We start from the raw sequence: 16,416 nt of genomic DNA on the forward strand, positions 1-16,416 counted from the left end.
AATTGGCTGTATCAGCAAAATAGATTGGTCGTTTGTTACTTCACTAACGGATGCTAACATGGCTTAAACCAAAGTAATGTCTGTCATAACATAGTAGACCATTGTAAAATGTAAAAAAGTATACCCCTCCCGGCACAATCCTTGACTGACTAATGCCCTTTTAAGCTCCATGCCGAAAAAAGAAAACTTGTATAAAAAAGTGACAAACGCCCCTTCAGTGCTAAACTTAGGTCTAGATAATCTACATATTCGAATACTTTCAATAAATTTTTGAGAGAAGCCAAAAGTGACAATAAGATCCTTCAAGTCAGTAATAATACAAAGGAGCAATGGAAAATACTAAACTCTTTCTTGAACAAGAACACACCTGACAATACAATAAATGAGTTGCCAAGAGCCTATTTCGTGTCTTCATGACATTGCCAATGCAGTTAAATGAGTTTTTTTTATGGATAATTTCTCGAATCAGCGTAACATATTGCTTGGGTCATCTAATCGTTGTGCTCAATCTTTCTTCCTCTTTCTTGCGTGTCCTGAAGAAGTCGCTACCGTCATCACACAGCTTAACCTAACCAGTGCCGGCCTTGACAATGTATACCTAGCAAGTATAAAACTAGTTGTGCATATCATCGCTTACCCTCTTTCCCGCATTACAAATCTCATGTTCAAGAAGGCCGTGTTTCCAGATGACCTTAAACAGGCGAAAATTGACAAAATTTCCCACAAAAGGAGACCGCGTGGCCATTTTAAACTATCGCCCCATTTCAACCTTACCATACTTTACCAACGTACTTGAAATATGTATGAAAAAACGTTACACCCATCATTCTTCTTTCCATATTCCGATGGATCCAGACAGGCCATAATTAATTTTATTCTGAATTCGAACGCTTGCGTGTACCGATTCAGTAACCTTTGTATTTATTTATTTATTTATTTTTATCAGCAATATATTTTCACCATTGTAACGATCATTAAAGACGCTGTTCAGGTGTTTTTTTTTTTCATCTGAATGCACGCCAAGATTAAATTGACCTTGCGGGCACCTGCGAGAACTGACCGATGAGTGTAGAGATGTCGGCCAGGAGTTCTACACCTAATGGAACAACCCTAAGATCTTACTGGAAACGACAGAAGTGCACTATACTACGAAAATAATTTATTCTTACGACACATCATAGCGCCTGACTGATGGTGGCGAATGCACTGGCTCAAAAGCATGTTTCAGTCTTGATGCGCATGCTGTTAAAGTATACTACTAGCTCAAGTAAGCACACGAATTTCCGATTGAGTTTCTGTCTTTGGTTGCTCCTGCTGTATAAGCAAGCCATTCGCGCGCCACGCCACAGCCATGCCATCAAGACAATAGGACTACGTACTAGCCTTGGCGAGCGCATTGCTGGCGGCTCGGGACGACTTCGCTTCACTGACTGGGAAGCATTTAGCACACTGACTGAGACAGTTTGGCCAAATATGAGCAGGTTTGCCAATTTTTGCCATAAACGATAACCGATGCCTGTGGCTGACGCTCGTATTGAAGGAGTTCGCTAGACGCCGCAAAGCAGGGAGACGTGCTCCCCAGACGCTTTCTGAGGATCAGAGTCCTACGGCGAGGCGTACGTTACCGCACGCCGTAGCGCCGTCCAGACAAACTAGCCAGAAGGAAGCTTAGGTCATTTTTGTTTTGTTTTTCTGATAGCTTGACATATGGAGCCGACTTACGAGAACGCGGAGCTTTTTGCGCAGCGTAAGAACTCCGCCAGCTCGGCTACATCGTTTTAGCTCTGTTTCTTCTCATTGAAGCAGTGTCAAATTGGATGCATTGGGGACTTGTGGAAGATAACTACGCCACCGACGACAGCAACAGCGCTAATGACAGCTCAGAACCAACATACTTCGCCCAATACGCCGCTGAAGAACTTTTTACTATGGACTTAGTAAAAGGCGCATCAGGGGGGTCCTTTACATATTCAACAAACATGGTGAGACTTCACTGCACAAAGTTTCGCGTGGAGTAACTCAAGGCGAAGTTTTGAGCCTCACACTGTTCAACATTTGCCTTAGTGGGTTCGAGGAATACGTGCCGCGCTCTGTACACATTTCGCTTTATAGAGATATCATGTGCACGTGTTGTTCGGGCTGCAGCACGCGTGTACTGTGACCTGAACTTTGTCACCTGCATTTAAAAGCCCCCGCGTAGTCAGTTGCTTAAAATGTCACCGGAGAGGTGTGCTGCGATATCGTTTACGAGGCGAGACATCGTACCCTATGTCCTGAAAGTTGAAGGCACCCGTACGCGTTATGTCGCCAGTCGAAAATTTGTATGCGTGAATTTTGATAGACCGTTGACATGGTCTCGACATAGCATGTGACATCTGAAGGAAATGTTTCCATGTTTTTCTCATATCTTTCTGTGTGCTTTCTAGAAATGGTGGATGCTCCACTTAGTCACTTCTACGATACGGGGTGTTTCATGTAACTTAAACCAAACATTAAAAATATACAAATGCCACGTAGCCAGGCCGAACCAAGATATGTTGTTTGCTGTCGCTTGGAGATATTCAGATTATTTTTTGCATTCCGCCTAATGACGTAATTAGTATTAATTAATTATTCAACTTCTCAGTTATTATAATTAGATTACAAGGGTCAATGAGAAAATTGTACAGCAACATGAAAAACTCCCGATATAGCTTTCTGTTGCTCAATACGTGACTGTGCCAGAATTCAAGAGACAGAAGGGGAGAAAGATAAAAGCATTGGAAATGCAGGGAGGTTAACCAGAGGATATGACCTGTTGACTACACATTACTGGGGAAGGGGAAAGGGGGGCGAAAGATGGTAGAACAAGAAAAAAAACTGTGTGAAAGTGTAGTACAAGAACCTTTGATCTAGCATTCACGCAATTTACGCTACAGCTCATCTTGTTCTGCAACAAAAAATGTCGTCACATCCACACCGGCGACTCTTTAACGCCTGCTTCATATGCTATAGCTGTTCTTCCATGTAAATACGTGCTATTATTTGCGTAACGCTGACCCACATGGTCTGTACTACTGTCACGGTTCTGGACGCACTGCGTGCAGCTGTCGTGCACTTACATCTTAAAACAGCCATCGAGCTCCAGAGACATCCTTACAGATTCACGTGCAACCTTGTTATCCTTGAAGTCGCAACGCGCTTATGAACATTTTGTCAGTGACATCTAGTGTTAGCACGTCCAAGGCATGCACAACATCCTACTGCCGTGACTGCCCTCTAACTCTAGCGTAGCGGGCAATGTAGGCACAAAGTACGCTACTCGTTAAGCAAACAAGCACACAGCAACTCCTCAGAAAAACCTGTCTCTAGGAGTGACGGATCAGCTCTTGTGTCTTCTTTTGCGTGGCATTCACTGCGTGTTAACTGTAGTGACTCGGAGATAGAGAGAGAAGAGTGGAAATGCAGTTAGGTAAACCAGATGCACGCCCGGTTTTCTACCCTTCACGGGGGGAAGGGCATACAGAGATGAAAAGAAAGAGAACATTTGAAGGTGCGCACGGAGTCAATACACGGCCACCAAGACCTGTCGAATTGCGGTACTACAATCATGCTTTCGTTGCTTTCTATGCCATCGTCATGCACGGTGATGACTCAACGATCGTCATTTTCGAAAATGGTCGAGATTTGATTCGGTTCAATGCTGTTTGGAGAGGTTCAAGCTCGACGCCGTACCGGGGACAGACACAAACGACAGTGTGGACTTAAGACCCAATGTGCGACTTCGGCAGGCCATGTGGCCTTGCTGACCCCTATTCTTGTCTAACATTTAGTGAGGATCGCCATATCATACCCTGCGTGCAATCTAAGGGTGATGACGCGGCCCAAGCTTAAGGCATTCTGGAATGAGGACGCGTCTCCAAAGCTTCACTTATGAAATAAATATGTTTATTCTCTCTCTCTCTCTCTCTCTCTCTATCTATCTATCTATCTATCTATCTATCTATCTATCTATCTATCTATCTATCTATCTATCTATCTATCTATCTATCTATCTATCTATCTATCTATCTATCTATCTATCTATCTATCTCTCTCCATGGTCGATGCCATCTGTGCAGAGGAAAGTGTGTATAGAGACGTTTTACGGGGCCACTGAGTTTTTGCCACTTCTGTACTAGTCGCTTTGACAGTGCCTGTTATATCGTTATTCCGAACTCCAATCAGAATATACGGAAAAATTTATCAAGAAAATTTATCTGTCAAGGTTTACACGGATATTGCACCCTTCCTGGTACAATGCGGAAGCGCTGCACTCAGCTGACCATATAATCTTTCTGTGCGAACCAGTAGGCGCCCATAGTCCACGCAAAATCCCTAGTGTGCGAGTACAGATGCATTCGAAGGGCCAAGCAATTCCAACTTTTCATGGATGGCTCCGTGAATGCTGACCCTTTCACATGTCAAATCGTCTTTGTGATTCCAAGTCTAAACATTGTGTGGACATGTCGGTTCAGGTTTTTAGTGTATACTGCCTTTAATTACCTCTGCGGTGTTTAAATTTCCGACCTTTGTAAACTACAAACTTTCATAGCGTTCACAGGCTTGAGGAGTGCCCCAGAGAGTATTCGACGTCAACGTGGTCTCTATATTAGGGAGCTTTGGTAAGGATTCATTGGATCCACCAAAACAGCAACGAGAACGAGGAGTCAAAGAGCAGTTCCAATGAATCTTGCCATACCTGGGCATCTCAAGAAATGCAGCTTCTGAACGCTAGGTACGAGAGACATGGGCACAGTGAATTGCACTCCAGGTGCCACAGTGCAGGCCTACTAAAAATTATTGGTCGAGTGGCACTTCTCATTACGGCAACCATGTTTTGGGCAACTCTTCGAAGCCAAAACACTTCCCCACGCATAAGCTTTCCCCCTGTACTTGCTGCGGACGGCGTCATCTCACAGGCAAGACGTCGCTGCACAAGACAAGCCTTGCTTTGTATCCGAAGTCCTCTAATTTTAGTACAATTTTAGTAACGTGTGCGTGCGCAATCTAAGGTCGGCGTTTTCTTACTTTTGCGGCCGGTTTCCGCCGTGAATTGCGCACGTTACTTGTAGGTGTATCCAAACATTGCGTCTGTAACTGGGCGATTGCTTCGCTTTTTGCCAAATAAAAGCCAACAACCCGTTCTTTATTTGCGAGTGCTGTTCGCTCTTTGCGCAAGGCGAAAACAGGTTGTCCCAGTGCACGAGCGCTCACTTGGCCACCCCCAGTCGTTGCCGGTAGACAATTCGAGGAAACGCAATGGGCACACGTGTGTATCTGCTTCGCCCTTTCTTTCCCGCTCAAGGAGGTATCGATTTTCGCTTTGGACCATTGCTGTTCCGGCATCGTCCTTGTACCCGTGGATGCAAATAGCCTCGAGGTTCGCCAGACCTCCGACGTGGAAGAGGCGTAAGGTGGAATGCCTTGCGAAGAAGCACGCCACTCGACGGCAGCCTCTTCGTGTGGGGAAGCTTTCAGAGCGTTGCAGGTAACGCAGAAAGGTCGGGGGATGCAGCATCCGCATATGTTGATGCGTTGGGGCTTATTGAGGCGATTTGCTGCTGATTGCTGCTCAGCAGGTTAGAGTGTCTGTGTAAGAAGGCGTTGCGGTGAGATAGAGAGCAAGAAACAACAGGGTATCGGTAGTTTGACTACCGGTAGTGGTAGCGGCTGGTGTGTTTACACACTACGCCATCTTGGTGCCTTGTAGCGTCTTCCGTCACTGATTAACTTTTACTTTTGCTCTAAAGTCCTAAAAAAGCGCTTGATTTATTAGCGGGCTAAAGTAAAATGAGCGAGATTAACGACAACTATCTGACCTTGTTCAGCGCACAGGCATCTCGGGTGTTCTTCCACGTTGCCGTCTTCTAAATGCTGCAGCTATGGCAGTAACTTGGTGGGTCTATCAGATTTATAAACACGAGCAATAGGTTTCCCGAATCGCCACACAGTATGAGTGTGGGGGGTTACTGTCAGGTATACCCTCTGTGTCGTATCTCGGTGCTCTTCTTTTCTTTTCGTTTAATTCTTTATCGGTATTCCTTATGCAAGTGTAGAAATCAAGAAAAGCAATGCATCGTTGAATAAGCGCACCCAATGACGCACTTAGGTGTACAAGTTAATAAGCATAGTCACATTAGTCTTTCAAGCATGTGGTTTCATTAGATTCCCTTATGTGTGACGCATGCACAGAGCGTAATATCTTAATAAACAAGCAGTGTGGCCGTTTAATGCACAAAGTAGTGCGGTACAATACACTGAGAACAGTCGTGAACGCACCCGTTGAAGGAGATAAGGTTGCCGATGTTTGTCGGACGCAGTGTCTTCGCATATTGGATAGTGCCAGCCAGGCACGTACCCAGGGGGGGGCCCGGGGGGGCCCGGGCCCCCCCCGAAATCAAATGGCACCCCCCCCCCCCCCATCCCCACCCACGCCACCACTCCTCACACATTCCTAAAGCGCCGCCAGATTAATGTTAAGACTTGGCAGTTGTTCATCGGTCAGCCTTATGCCGCCTTTTTCACTCCTTTTAGATGGCGGTAGTTATCGGCATCTCTTGTAATGTGAAGGACAGTTTTCTCACAGATTCCGCACCCGCGCGATTAACTCGAGATGCGCTCAGTTGTCACCATCTATTCAACCGTCACGCGCATAGCCGTTGCTTTTGTTAGTTAACCTTCTTTGTTTAGGCTGATCCTGGGACCAGGAGAGGGATGCGGCTGTTACTCAGCTGGTCTGTACTCTCATGGAACGAGTTGCGGCCGGAGAAAACGCCAATTGGGTTTAACTTTTCCCTTTGCTTCATTATTTCTTTGAGTTACGGCTCGCCGTGACGCTGGCAGATGCCCGGAACCATATACACGTGATATGGGTTAGATAAGGTGGGAAATAAAATGATGTGAAAGAGCGTCCATCATGAAACCCTGCAATAACCCTTAAACCCGTAGGCAAGATGACTGTTGCCAGTTACCTCGTCTGTTTTCCCTAACTGTATAGCACTTTTTGTGCAAAATTGGAAACCGGAAACAAAAATCGCAAGCAGTTGAGAGGAGAGAGCCAACGCAACAACCAAACTGCAAGCAAAAGCGAATAATAAAAATGTTAACCGTTGTTTATGAGAATATTTATGGATCAACATCTTTTTATTTAAAAAGGAAGTAGAGAAAACGCCGCCAGAAGTGGAGAATAATTACTTGCTTTGAATGACGCTTCTACAGTTATCGGTCGAACCGCCTCACGTAGCCACTTCTCTGCTGTGCTTATGTGGGTGTTTTTCTAACCTTTCTCGGTGAGCGCAGTACGTCTAGAATCGCAGAGTCCTGCGCTCTACGCGGTTGTATGGGACTGGCGGCCGCACAGCGTTACGCAATTCGCGGAACTGTCAAAACTGATCCACAAGGCGAAAATAACTGATATTCAAAGCTATAACATGTGAAAGACTGAAGAAGCCGTAAAAAAATGAACGCAGCCTGAAATCAGTAAAAAAGAAACCTGGCATAGGACAAACCATGATGTATGCACTAAAAGATAAGAGGGATAATATCATAAGCAATCTCGAAGATACAGTAAAAGCAGCGGAATAATTCTAAGCTGACCTGTATACAGTACCCAGAGGAGTCACGATACCTCACTCAGAAACAGTAATGAACAGGATACAGAAACTCTCCTATACCTAGCCATGAGGTCAGAAGGGCGCTGCAAGACATGAAACGACGAAGAACGGGAGGCGAAGGTGGAATAACAGTCCATTTATTCAAAGATGGAGGAGACATAATGCTTGGAAAACTGGCGGCTCTTTATACGAAGTGTATATCGACTGCAAGGGTCCCAAAAAACTGGAAGAATGCAGACATTATATTAATCCACAGAAAAGGAGACGTTAAAGAATTGAAAAATTATAGGACCATTAGCTTGCTCCCAGTATTATATAAGATATTTACGAAAATAATCTCCAATAGAATAAGGGCAACACTGGATTTTGTCAACCAAGGGAACAGGCTGGCTTCAGGAAGAGATACCTTACAATGGATCACATCCATGTCATCAATCAGGTTATCGCGAAATCTGCAGAGTACAATAAGCCTCTCTATGTGGCTTACATAGATTACGAAAATGCATTTGATTCAGTAGAGATACCAGCAGTCTAGAGGCACTACGTAATCAAGGACTACAGAACGCTTACGTAAGAAGCTTGAAAAATATTGCTACATGCGGGTGGTATTTGTTTGTTTGAACGTGGTGCGTGGGCGCCATCACTCCAGAAAAGAGGAGGAAGAACGAACTGGGCTCGCGCTGTGAATCTAACCGGTAAGCGCTGCAACCGTTGTTGTAAATATAATCTGTAAATAGTTTCTCGTCTTACTGGCTCGTCCTTCGCGTAAGAATATATACAGAGGTTCTACAGCTACCTTAATTCTACACAAGAAAAGCAGGGAGATACCTATAGGGAAATGGGTCAGACAGGGAGACACAATTTCTCCAAAGCTATTCACTGCGTGCTTAAAAGAATTCAAGCTATTAAACTGGGAAGGCTTAGGAGTAAAGATCGACGGCAAATATCTCAGCAACCTTCGGTTTGCCGATGACATTGTTCTATTCAACAACAATGCAGACGAGTTACAACAAATGATTGGAGACCTTAACAGAGAGAGTGTAAGAGGGGGGTTGAATATTAATATGCAGAAGATGACGATAATGATAAATAGCCGGGCAACGGAACAAGAGATCAGGATCACTAGAGACTGTGAAGGAGTACGTTTACCTAGGTCAATTAATCACAGGGAACCCTGATCATGAGAAGGAAATTCACAGAAGAATAAAAATAGGTTGGATCGCATACGGCAGACATTGCCAGCTCCTGACTGGAAGCTTACCATTATTACTGAAAAGTAAGGTGTGCAATCAGTGCATTTTGCCAGTGCTGACATATGGGGCAGAGACTTGAGAATGAGTTAAAGACCGCGCAAAGAGCGATCGAACGAAGATTGCTAGGCATAACGTTAAGAGAGAGAAAGAGAGCGGTTTGGATCAGAGAGCGAACGGGTATAGACGATATTCTAATTGACATCAAGAGGACAAAGTGTAGCTGGGCAGGTCATGTAATGCGCCCGGTTAGATAACCGTTGGACCATTAGGGTTACAGAATGGGTACCAAGAGAAGGAAAACGCAATCGAGGACGACAAAACACAAAGTGGAGTGATGAAATTAGGAAATTCGCGGGCGCTAGTTGGAATCGGTTGGCGCAGGACAGGGGTAAATGGAGATCGCAGGGAAAGGCCTTCGTCCTGCAGTGGACATAAAACAGGCTGATGATGATGATGATGATGATGATGTTGTTGTTGTTGTTGTTGTTGTTGTTGTTGTTGTTGTTGTTGATGATGATGATGATGATGATGATGATGATGATGATGATGATGATGATGATGGTGGTGGTGGTGGTGGAGGTGGTGGGCCCCCCCCCGAAAAAAAATCCTGGGTACGTGCCTGGTGCCAGCTTTCTTTATTTGCTACAACAGTGCTATATGCGAACCGTGCAACTTTCTTTTGCCGTTCGGAAGTGGCACCTTGTAGTGCTAAAAGCGCGTTCCCGTTGTTTGTGTCTTTGCAGTCTGGCCTGCCAACTGCCCGTTGTGCCCGCCTTCCTGCCTTCTATCCTTTCTCGGCCCCTGGAAGGACACCGCGTCTACCCAGGAACTCCCGCTGTACGTTGTAAACCCCCTGGTTAACCCTAGGCTCCCGGCCGACGTGACCCGAGACAGGCGCCGCAAAGATGGCAGCGTTCGTAGCAAAGCAGATGATGGGCAGCAAGCTCAATGCCGTCAAAGGTCAGTGCCTTTCTTTTTCTCTTCTTTTTGCACCCCTAGGCTGATATGATGTAACAATTTTTATTCTGAATCTATGCCTTCTGGGGCTTGGTCCGAGCAACGTCCTGCCCGCATTGTCAACAGGATATGATGATCTGAAGCGGAAAACAATTAGCATGGTGATTGGGTAAGGAGGACAGAATCGTTACATTGTATCGGGTCAATACTCATTCACTGTCCGTAATTTGAAATCGACAGTCCGACGACATCTTGACTGGTAGAGAGGAGGCATATCGCACGAATGAAATAGCAGAAATACCGACCAAAAAGGATAGGTTAGCTTGTAAAGTGTTTCGGCTTCCGTACAGAAGCTGAAACGTCTTAAAAGTTTTTAGCGTGTCCTTTTCGGCCGGCATCTTCACTATTTCATTCGCTCAACTCTCCGTAATTTGTGCCCAAAAATTATTTGCCCTGACGAATCGCAGATCTGCGAGTAGTACATTAGCGAAAAGTTCACTCTGAGGAACATTAAAAAAGATTAGAAAATGAACGTATCACTCCCATAAAAAATTCAGCCGACTTACGCTCTCTTTATTAATTAAAATATGTTTTATCATTAATTATGCTTCCATTTATTTTATTTTCGTTTTCAAGCCCTCTAGTCCGCGCTCTGTTTTCGTTATGTGAAAAGCTGAATTTATTATCTCTGCGCTGATACTTCAAATAACCGCTTCAGTTAAGTTTAGTTTTCCTTTCTATACCATTGAACATTCAAATTATTTATGCAAGGAGTTTTACGGTTCGCGTGACTGCTTAAACACGTAGCAAATTACAGCTGTTCCTAAATAAACAAAGAACGGGGAGAAGGGATAGCGCGGCAAACTTTTTATCGAGATAGCTTTCTCAGGCTTTCTAGACTTATGTCAAAATCTGACAACGTAGGCATTAGAGCTGCAAAACTAAGGCCTTGCGGCCTCATCAAGGGCTCGTATTTCCCTCATGTGAACCACGTGGAATTTCTTTTATATGTCTTTTATTTTAATTTCGTTTGTGTAACTGACATAAAGTGTTCAACAAGACGCCTCGGATTTCCTTCAAAGACCCAGCACATATCTGGTAACCAGTGCTTTGAATTCTAAGTGCGCGTGCTTTAACGATCATGGAAGTTCCAGTTCATTATTCTGAAAATCTGTGCGCGCGCTCTTGATGCATACTTTCAAGCTTGTGATTTCTAGTAGTCACCCTGCGTTTCCTGAGGCCAACATTAGGAGGAGCCGGTGTGGGCATGAGTAACTTGGTGTAAGCGTTTCCCGAAGCGAAGGTTTAATCTTTAATCCAACGAAGAAGGGAAGTCTGTCTACAGAAAGAATGACTTTATTGAATTTCTACCTTCGTGACACTACCAGTGGGTTTGTCTTCTAATACATCTCTGCACACGCCTAAAGAATCGTCGCCCACCGTTGCCGACGCAGAATGATCGGCTGTCGCCAACAGCTGCGTGCCTTCGCGAGCATTTTAAGTACGACGTTCGTGTATCCACGCGCAGACATCGAATCACATGGATGCGGCCATATTCCGACGTACCTGAAGATCAAGGGACTATCTAAATGCTCCTCCACGGCCCTCCGGCGAATTGACTGGTCGGCGTTTCGGTCGCACATGGAGGAAGTATGTCAGCAAGAAAACCACTCAAGTCTGGAACACGAAATTGAAAAAGCCATGCAAGAAGCTACGCGTGGTTTTCAGCCTTTCCCGAAATAAGAATTTGAAGCCGAACTGCAGCGACTACCAGCAATTCGCCGGCGCGCGCTGAGAGAAAATACAGGAGAACTAAATCCATCCACGTTCTCAGAGAGGCAAGACGGATGCAAAAGAAGATTCAACGCCGCATTGATGCACTACAATCTCAAAGATGGAAAGGTTTCTGTGAGTCGTTGGATCCACGTCAGTGATTATCTCAGATATGGAGAACCGTGCGTGGACTTCGCGTATCACCGCAACAGCGTTTTCCTTTCATATCCCTCGCTTTGCACCAAGGTCGCAGCGAAATTGACATTGCTGAAGAATTTTGCTTAAGACCTGCCAGCTTGCTGCTCCAACGCGCACTTACACCATGTTCCACTCCTGTGTCACGGTATTCCCTCATGGATGTAATGTTTTCGGTGGAGGAGCTTGAAGCGGCACTGGCGACTTGCAGGCGATCTTCGTCACCTGGGCCCGACGGCGTTACCTATGCGGTGCTCACCAATCTTGGGCAGAAAGCACGACTCATGCTGCTAAACCATTACAACGAGTCTTAATTAATTATGGGGTTTTACGTGCCAAAACCACTTTCTGATTATGAGGCACGCCGTAGTGGGGGACTCCGGAAATTTCGACCACCTGGGGTTCTTTAACGTGCACCTAAATCTAAGTACACGGGTGTTTTCGCATTTCGCCCCCATCGAAATGCGGCCGCCGTGGCCGGGATTCGATTACAACGAGTCTTGGCGCAACGGTTTGGTTCCACGTGAATGGAAATGCAACCCCTTGATTCCTCTTCTCAAACCTGGTAAATCACCGTTAGATTTGTCATCGCACCGCCCTATCGCTCTGGCCAGTTTCATGGGGAAAATAATGGCAAGAATGATTTTGACGCGCCAGGAATGGTACCTGAAAAATTACACCGTGTACCCAGATGCTATGGCTGGCTTCCGGCGTGGGCGCTCATCCATAGATAATGTCACCGATTTCGTCACGTTGGTTCAACATCAGAAACGTCTGAAACGACTCACTGCGGCATTATTCCTTGACATAAAAGGCGCCTATGATAATATATCACTATATGCCATTATAGAGGCTCTGAATGAAGCCGGAATCGGTGGCCGCACTTTTCAGTGGCTGTGCAGTTATTTGACCGACAGGCATTTCTTCGTGATGACCGAGGATGGCGCCACGACTCAACACCAAACGTTCCGTGCAGTACCGCAAGGCGGAGTGTTGAGCCCGACGCTATTCAACCTAGTGCTCGTTGGCCTAGTCCGATGCTTGCCCAACACAGTTCAGGTATCAATATATGCCGACGATATCTGCATTTGGGCGTCTGCTGTAACACGACTGCAGGTACGAGCACGGCTACAAAAGGCAGCTACGTTAACGTCACTGTACTTGCGAAAACAGAACTTAGAGCTGTCTTCAGAGAAATGCTGCCTTCTTACATTCACTCGGAAGGCAATGAAGCGTTACTCTGTAAATGTCAATGGGCAACCAGTTGCACGGAAATGCACGGAAACACCGCTTTTTAGGGGTAATTATCGACCGCGACCTATCATGGAGCCCGCACATTTCATACCTAAAGAAGAGGTTAATGACAATAATATATCTCCTCAAATTTCTCGGCGAAAAGTCATGGCGCACATCGGTGCGGTCAATGCTGCAGCTTTATAACGCCTTCTTCCTCGGTTTCGAAAGATACAGCCTCCCTGTGCTTGGTAACACCTGCAAAACAAACCTGCGTGTACTCCATGGACTACAACCTCAAGCCCTAAGGATGTGTCTCGGTCTTCCGAAGTGTGCGTCTACAGCGGCAACGATTGTCATAGCTCGAGATCACCCAATATCAACGTACATGGCAACCCACACTCTCAGGGCACATATTCGGCACGTTGCCCGACTACCTTCTCACCATCTTGCCGCTTTACCCGCAGAAAGGCCACACGCAACTTTCAGTCGTATAATCGTTGCCAATCGTACCACATTGCCATCGAACTACATGCCTACAGCAAGACCATCCTCACCTTTATGGTGCCTGCACAGACCTGAAATACGCCTCAGCATCCCAGGAATCACGAAGAAGGCTAACATGCCGTCGTTTTTCCTGAAGCAGGCCACACTAGAACTTTTACATGCGGTGCACAGTGGCCGCGTACACGTTTATATCGATGGCTCAACCACATATGCAAGTTCAGCTGCTGCTGTGCTGATACCAACAAGATCCGTCAAAATACAGCTAAACACGTCACATGTATCATCAACGACAGCTGCTGAACTGGTAGCCCTGCGTGCGGCTCTTCATTTCATTCAGGAGAAACCACCTCATGCATGGTCAGTCTTCTGTGATTCCAAGGCAGCCCTGCAGAGTGTACTCTCAGCACTGCGCCATGGATCACATGAGCAGCTCGTCGCAGAGATCAGAGAAGTCCACCATCGCATAGTGGATGAAGGACATGATATAATATATCAGTGGTTGCCTAGTCACTGTGGCATACATGGCAATGATCGTGCAGACGCAGCTGCCCGATATGCCCATGACAGTGTCAACTGCGTTGCCGTTCCTCTTTCGAGAGCCGACGCAGCGAAAAGACTTTCCGCACTTGCGCGTGACCTGACATTAGCTCAATGGAATTCATCCGAGTTCACAAGTGCACACCCTCATACCCTGGACTCTAACTTACAGCTCCGTATTCCGCCCGAGCTTCCACGACGTGACTGCATTCTTCTATAGTCCGTCTATGGCTTGGAGTAGCATTTTCAAATGCGTACTCTTTCCTTATCGGAACGGCCAACAGCCCACTTCGTGACTTCTGCGGGTGCACTGAAACAATCGCGCACCTTCTTTGTCAGTGCCCTCGTTTCAACCTGCAAAGAGCAGTCCTCTCAGCCATTCTAGACAAACTGGAGAAGCGCCCAATGACAGAAAACACACTTCGCACTCCAGAAACGTCTTCGCAGAAACGTCTTCGCACTCCGCTTCTGTTAAAGTGCGGCGGCCTAGAGTAAAACTCGCGAACTGATGTTCAACAGCAGAACGCCATAACCACTTAGCCACTGTGGCGTTGTGCTGCTGAGCATAGGGGTCACGGGTGCGATTCCCGGCCCGGATTTCACGATTCCCGGTTCCCGATTCACGATTCCCAGATTTCACGAGAGTGAAATGCGGAAACGCTAGTCTACTAAGAATTAGGTGCACGTTAAAGAACCGTTAAAGCTTAACGCTATCCTTGAAAATACGAGTGTGCAATCGTTGCATTCTACCGTTGCTAACATACAAGGTCTTTCAGCGAACACTTTCAAAAATTCTTAACGGTTGGCTGTGTCAGACAACACGATTCTAGTTCATGAGGTGTTCTACTCGAAGCGGCGGACACTACTTGCACAAAGAAATAAATTGCATAACTGACTAATGAACAAAAACACACTAAATAACATTTTGACTTATTACCCTATGGCTCAGATTGCAATATACAAATTCTAGCCGTGGAGTTCGCAAGGCGGATTCACTTGGATCGAATTTCCAAGATGACACCAGTTTCGAGATATTAATTCTTGAACGTTGCGGAGAAACGCATCGGCGTTCCAGTAAGTTTTGTGCATGAATGCATAAAAATGTTTTGTTAAGAAAGTAACTTGAACGCCAATAAATTTTCCGCAAAGTTTGGGAATTAATATCCCGAAACTGGTGTCGTCCTGAAAATTCGTTCCAAGTGGATCCGCTTTGCGAACTCCGTGGCTAGAATTTCTAAATTGCAACATGAGCCATGGGGTAATTAGTTAAAAACTTAATTAGTGATTTTTTTTCATTAGTTCGTTATACATTTCAATTTTTTGTGCAAGTAGTGTCCGCCACTTCGAGTAGACCAGCTAATGAACGAAAATATTGCTATCTGCCACAGGCAACCTTCGAAAATTTTTGGAAGTGTTCTCTGAAACACGCGGTATACAGGGCAGAAACTTTGAGGTTAACAAAGAAGCTTGAGAAGGCGTTAAAGACCGCGCAACGAGCCAAGGAATGAAAAAAAAATGCAAGCCATAACGTTCAGATAGAGGAAGACAGCCGTGTGGTTTAGAGAGCGAGCAGGGGTAGCCGTTATTCTATTTGGGATTAATTAAATAATGTGGCTTTGCGTGCCAAAACCATCATATGAATAAAAGAAACGCTACAGCGGGGTGATCCAGATTAATTTTGGCAACCTGGGATTCTTTAACGTGCACCCAATGCACGGTACACAAGCATTTTTGCATTTCACCCTCATGAAGATGCGGCCTCTGCAGACGGGATTCGATCCCGCGCCCTCGGACTTAGCAGCGCAACGCCAAAGCCACTGTGCCACCACGCCGGGTTCTCTATTTGAGATTTTTAAAATATTGAAGACGATTACTATAGTCCCTAATGCGAATTTCGAGCGCAGCTGTTTAGGTGTTTTGAATTCGCGATATATTCTGCCAAAGAATTTGATTCTGAAGGGACAAGGTGCTCTCGGCGGCGGAGCTGAGCCTCTGCTAAGGCAGCTCGTTTAGCAGCGGCGACAGACGAAGCAGTTCCACCGTTTGCGTCGGTCATTGTTCAGAAAAAAATGGCTGTGGCTTAGCTAAGGTTAAGCCCAGGATGCGAAGCATACTAGCCTTTATTTTAGTTGTTGAACCACTGTTTAGCCTGGTGAACTGCTGTTCCTTGGCTATATTTGGTTCGGCTAGACGAAGAAACAACTCATGCGTTACCCTGCTTCGCCTTCAAGAGTGGAACGCGACAGCGTTCCCGTCGACCCGCCAGCGACTACGCGCCCCGCATTGGACGCGGTGAGCGTCGAGCAACGCAGCGTTCGGCGCGGCAA

The 16,416-nt window shown here is 45.9% G+C and overlaps 1 protein-coding gene across 5 annotated transcripts in view; it reads left to right on the forward strand.

The window, feature by feature from the left end:
- The window catches only part of cpx (synaptic transmission protein complexin), a 428,390-nt gene that overhangs the window by 262,380 nt on the left and 149,594 nt on the right, over positions 1-16,416 (forward strand). For all 5 annotated transcript variants that reach the window (XM_065431135.1, XM_065431137.1, XM_065431122.1 and 2 more), the window contains one exon: positions 9,631-9,847. In XM_065431135.1, coding sequence (XP_065287207.1) covers positions 9,793-9,847 — 55 coding nt within the window. In that variant the 5' untranslated portion in view covers positions 9,631-9,792. The remainder of the gene's footprint in view (positions 1-9,630; positions 9,848-16,416) is intronic.

Source organism: Dermacentor albipictus, chromosome 1 (genome assembly GCF_038994185.2).
Source record: "Dermacentor albipictus isolate Rhodes 1998 colony chromosome 1, USDA_Dalb.pri_finalv2, whole genome shotgun sequence".
In the NCBI taxonomy this organism is placed as follows: domain Eukaryota; kingdom Metazoa; phylum Arthropoda; class Arachnida; order Ixodida; family Ixodidae; genus Dermacentor; species Dermacentor albipictus.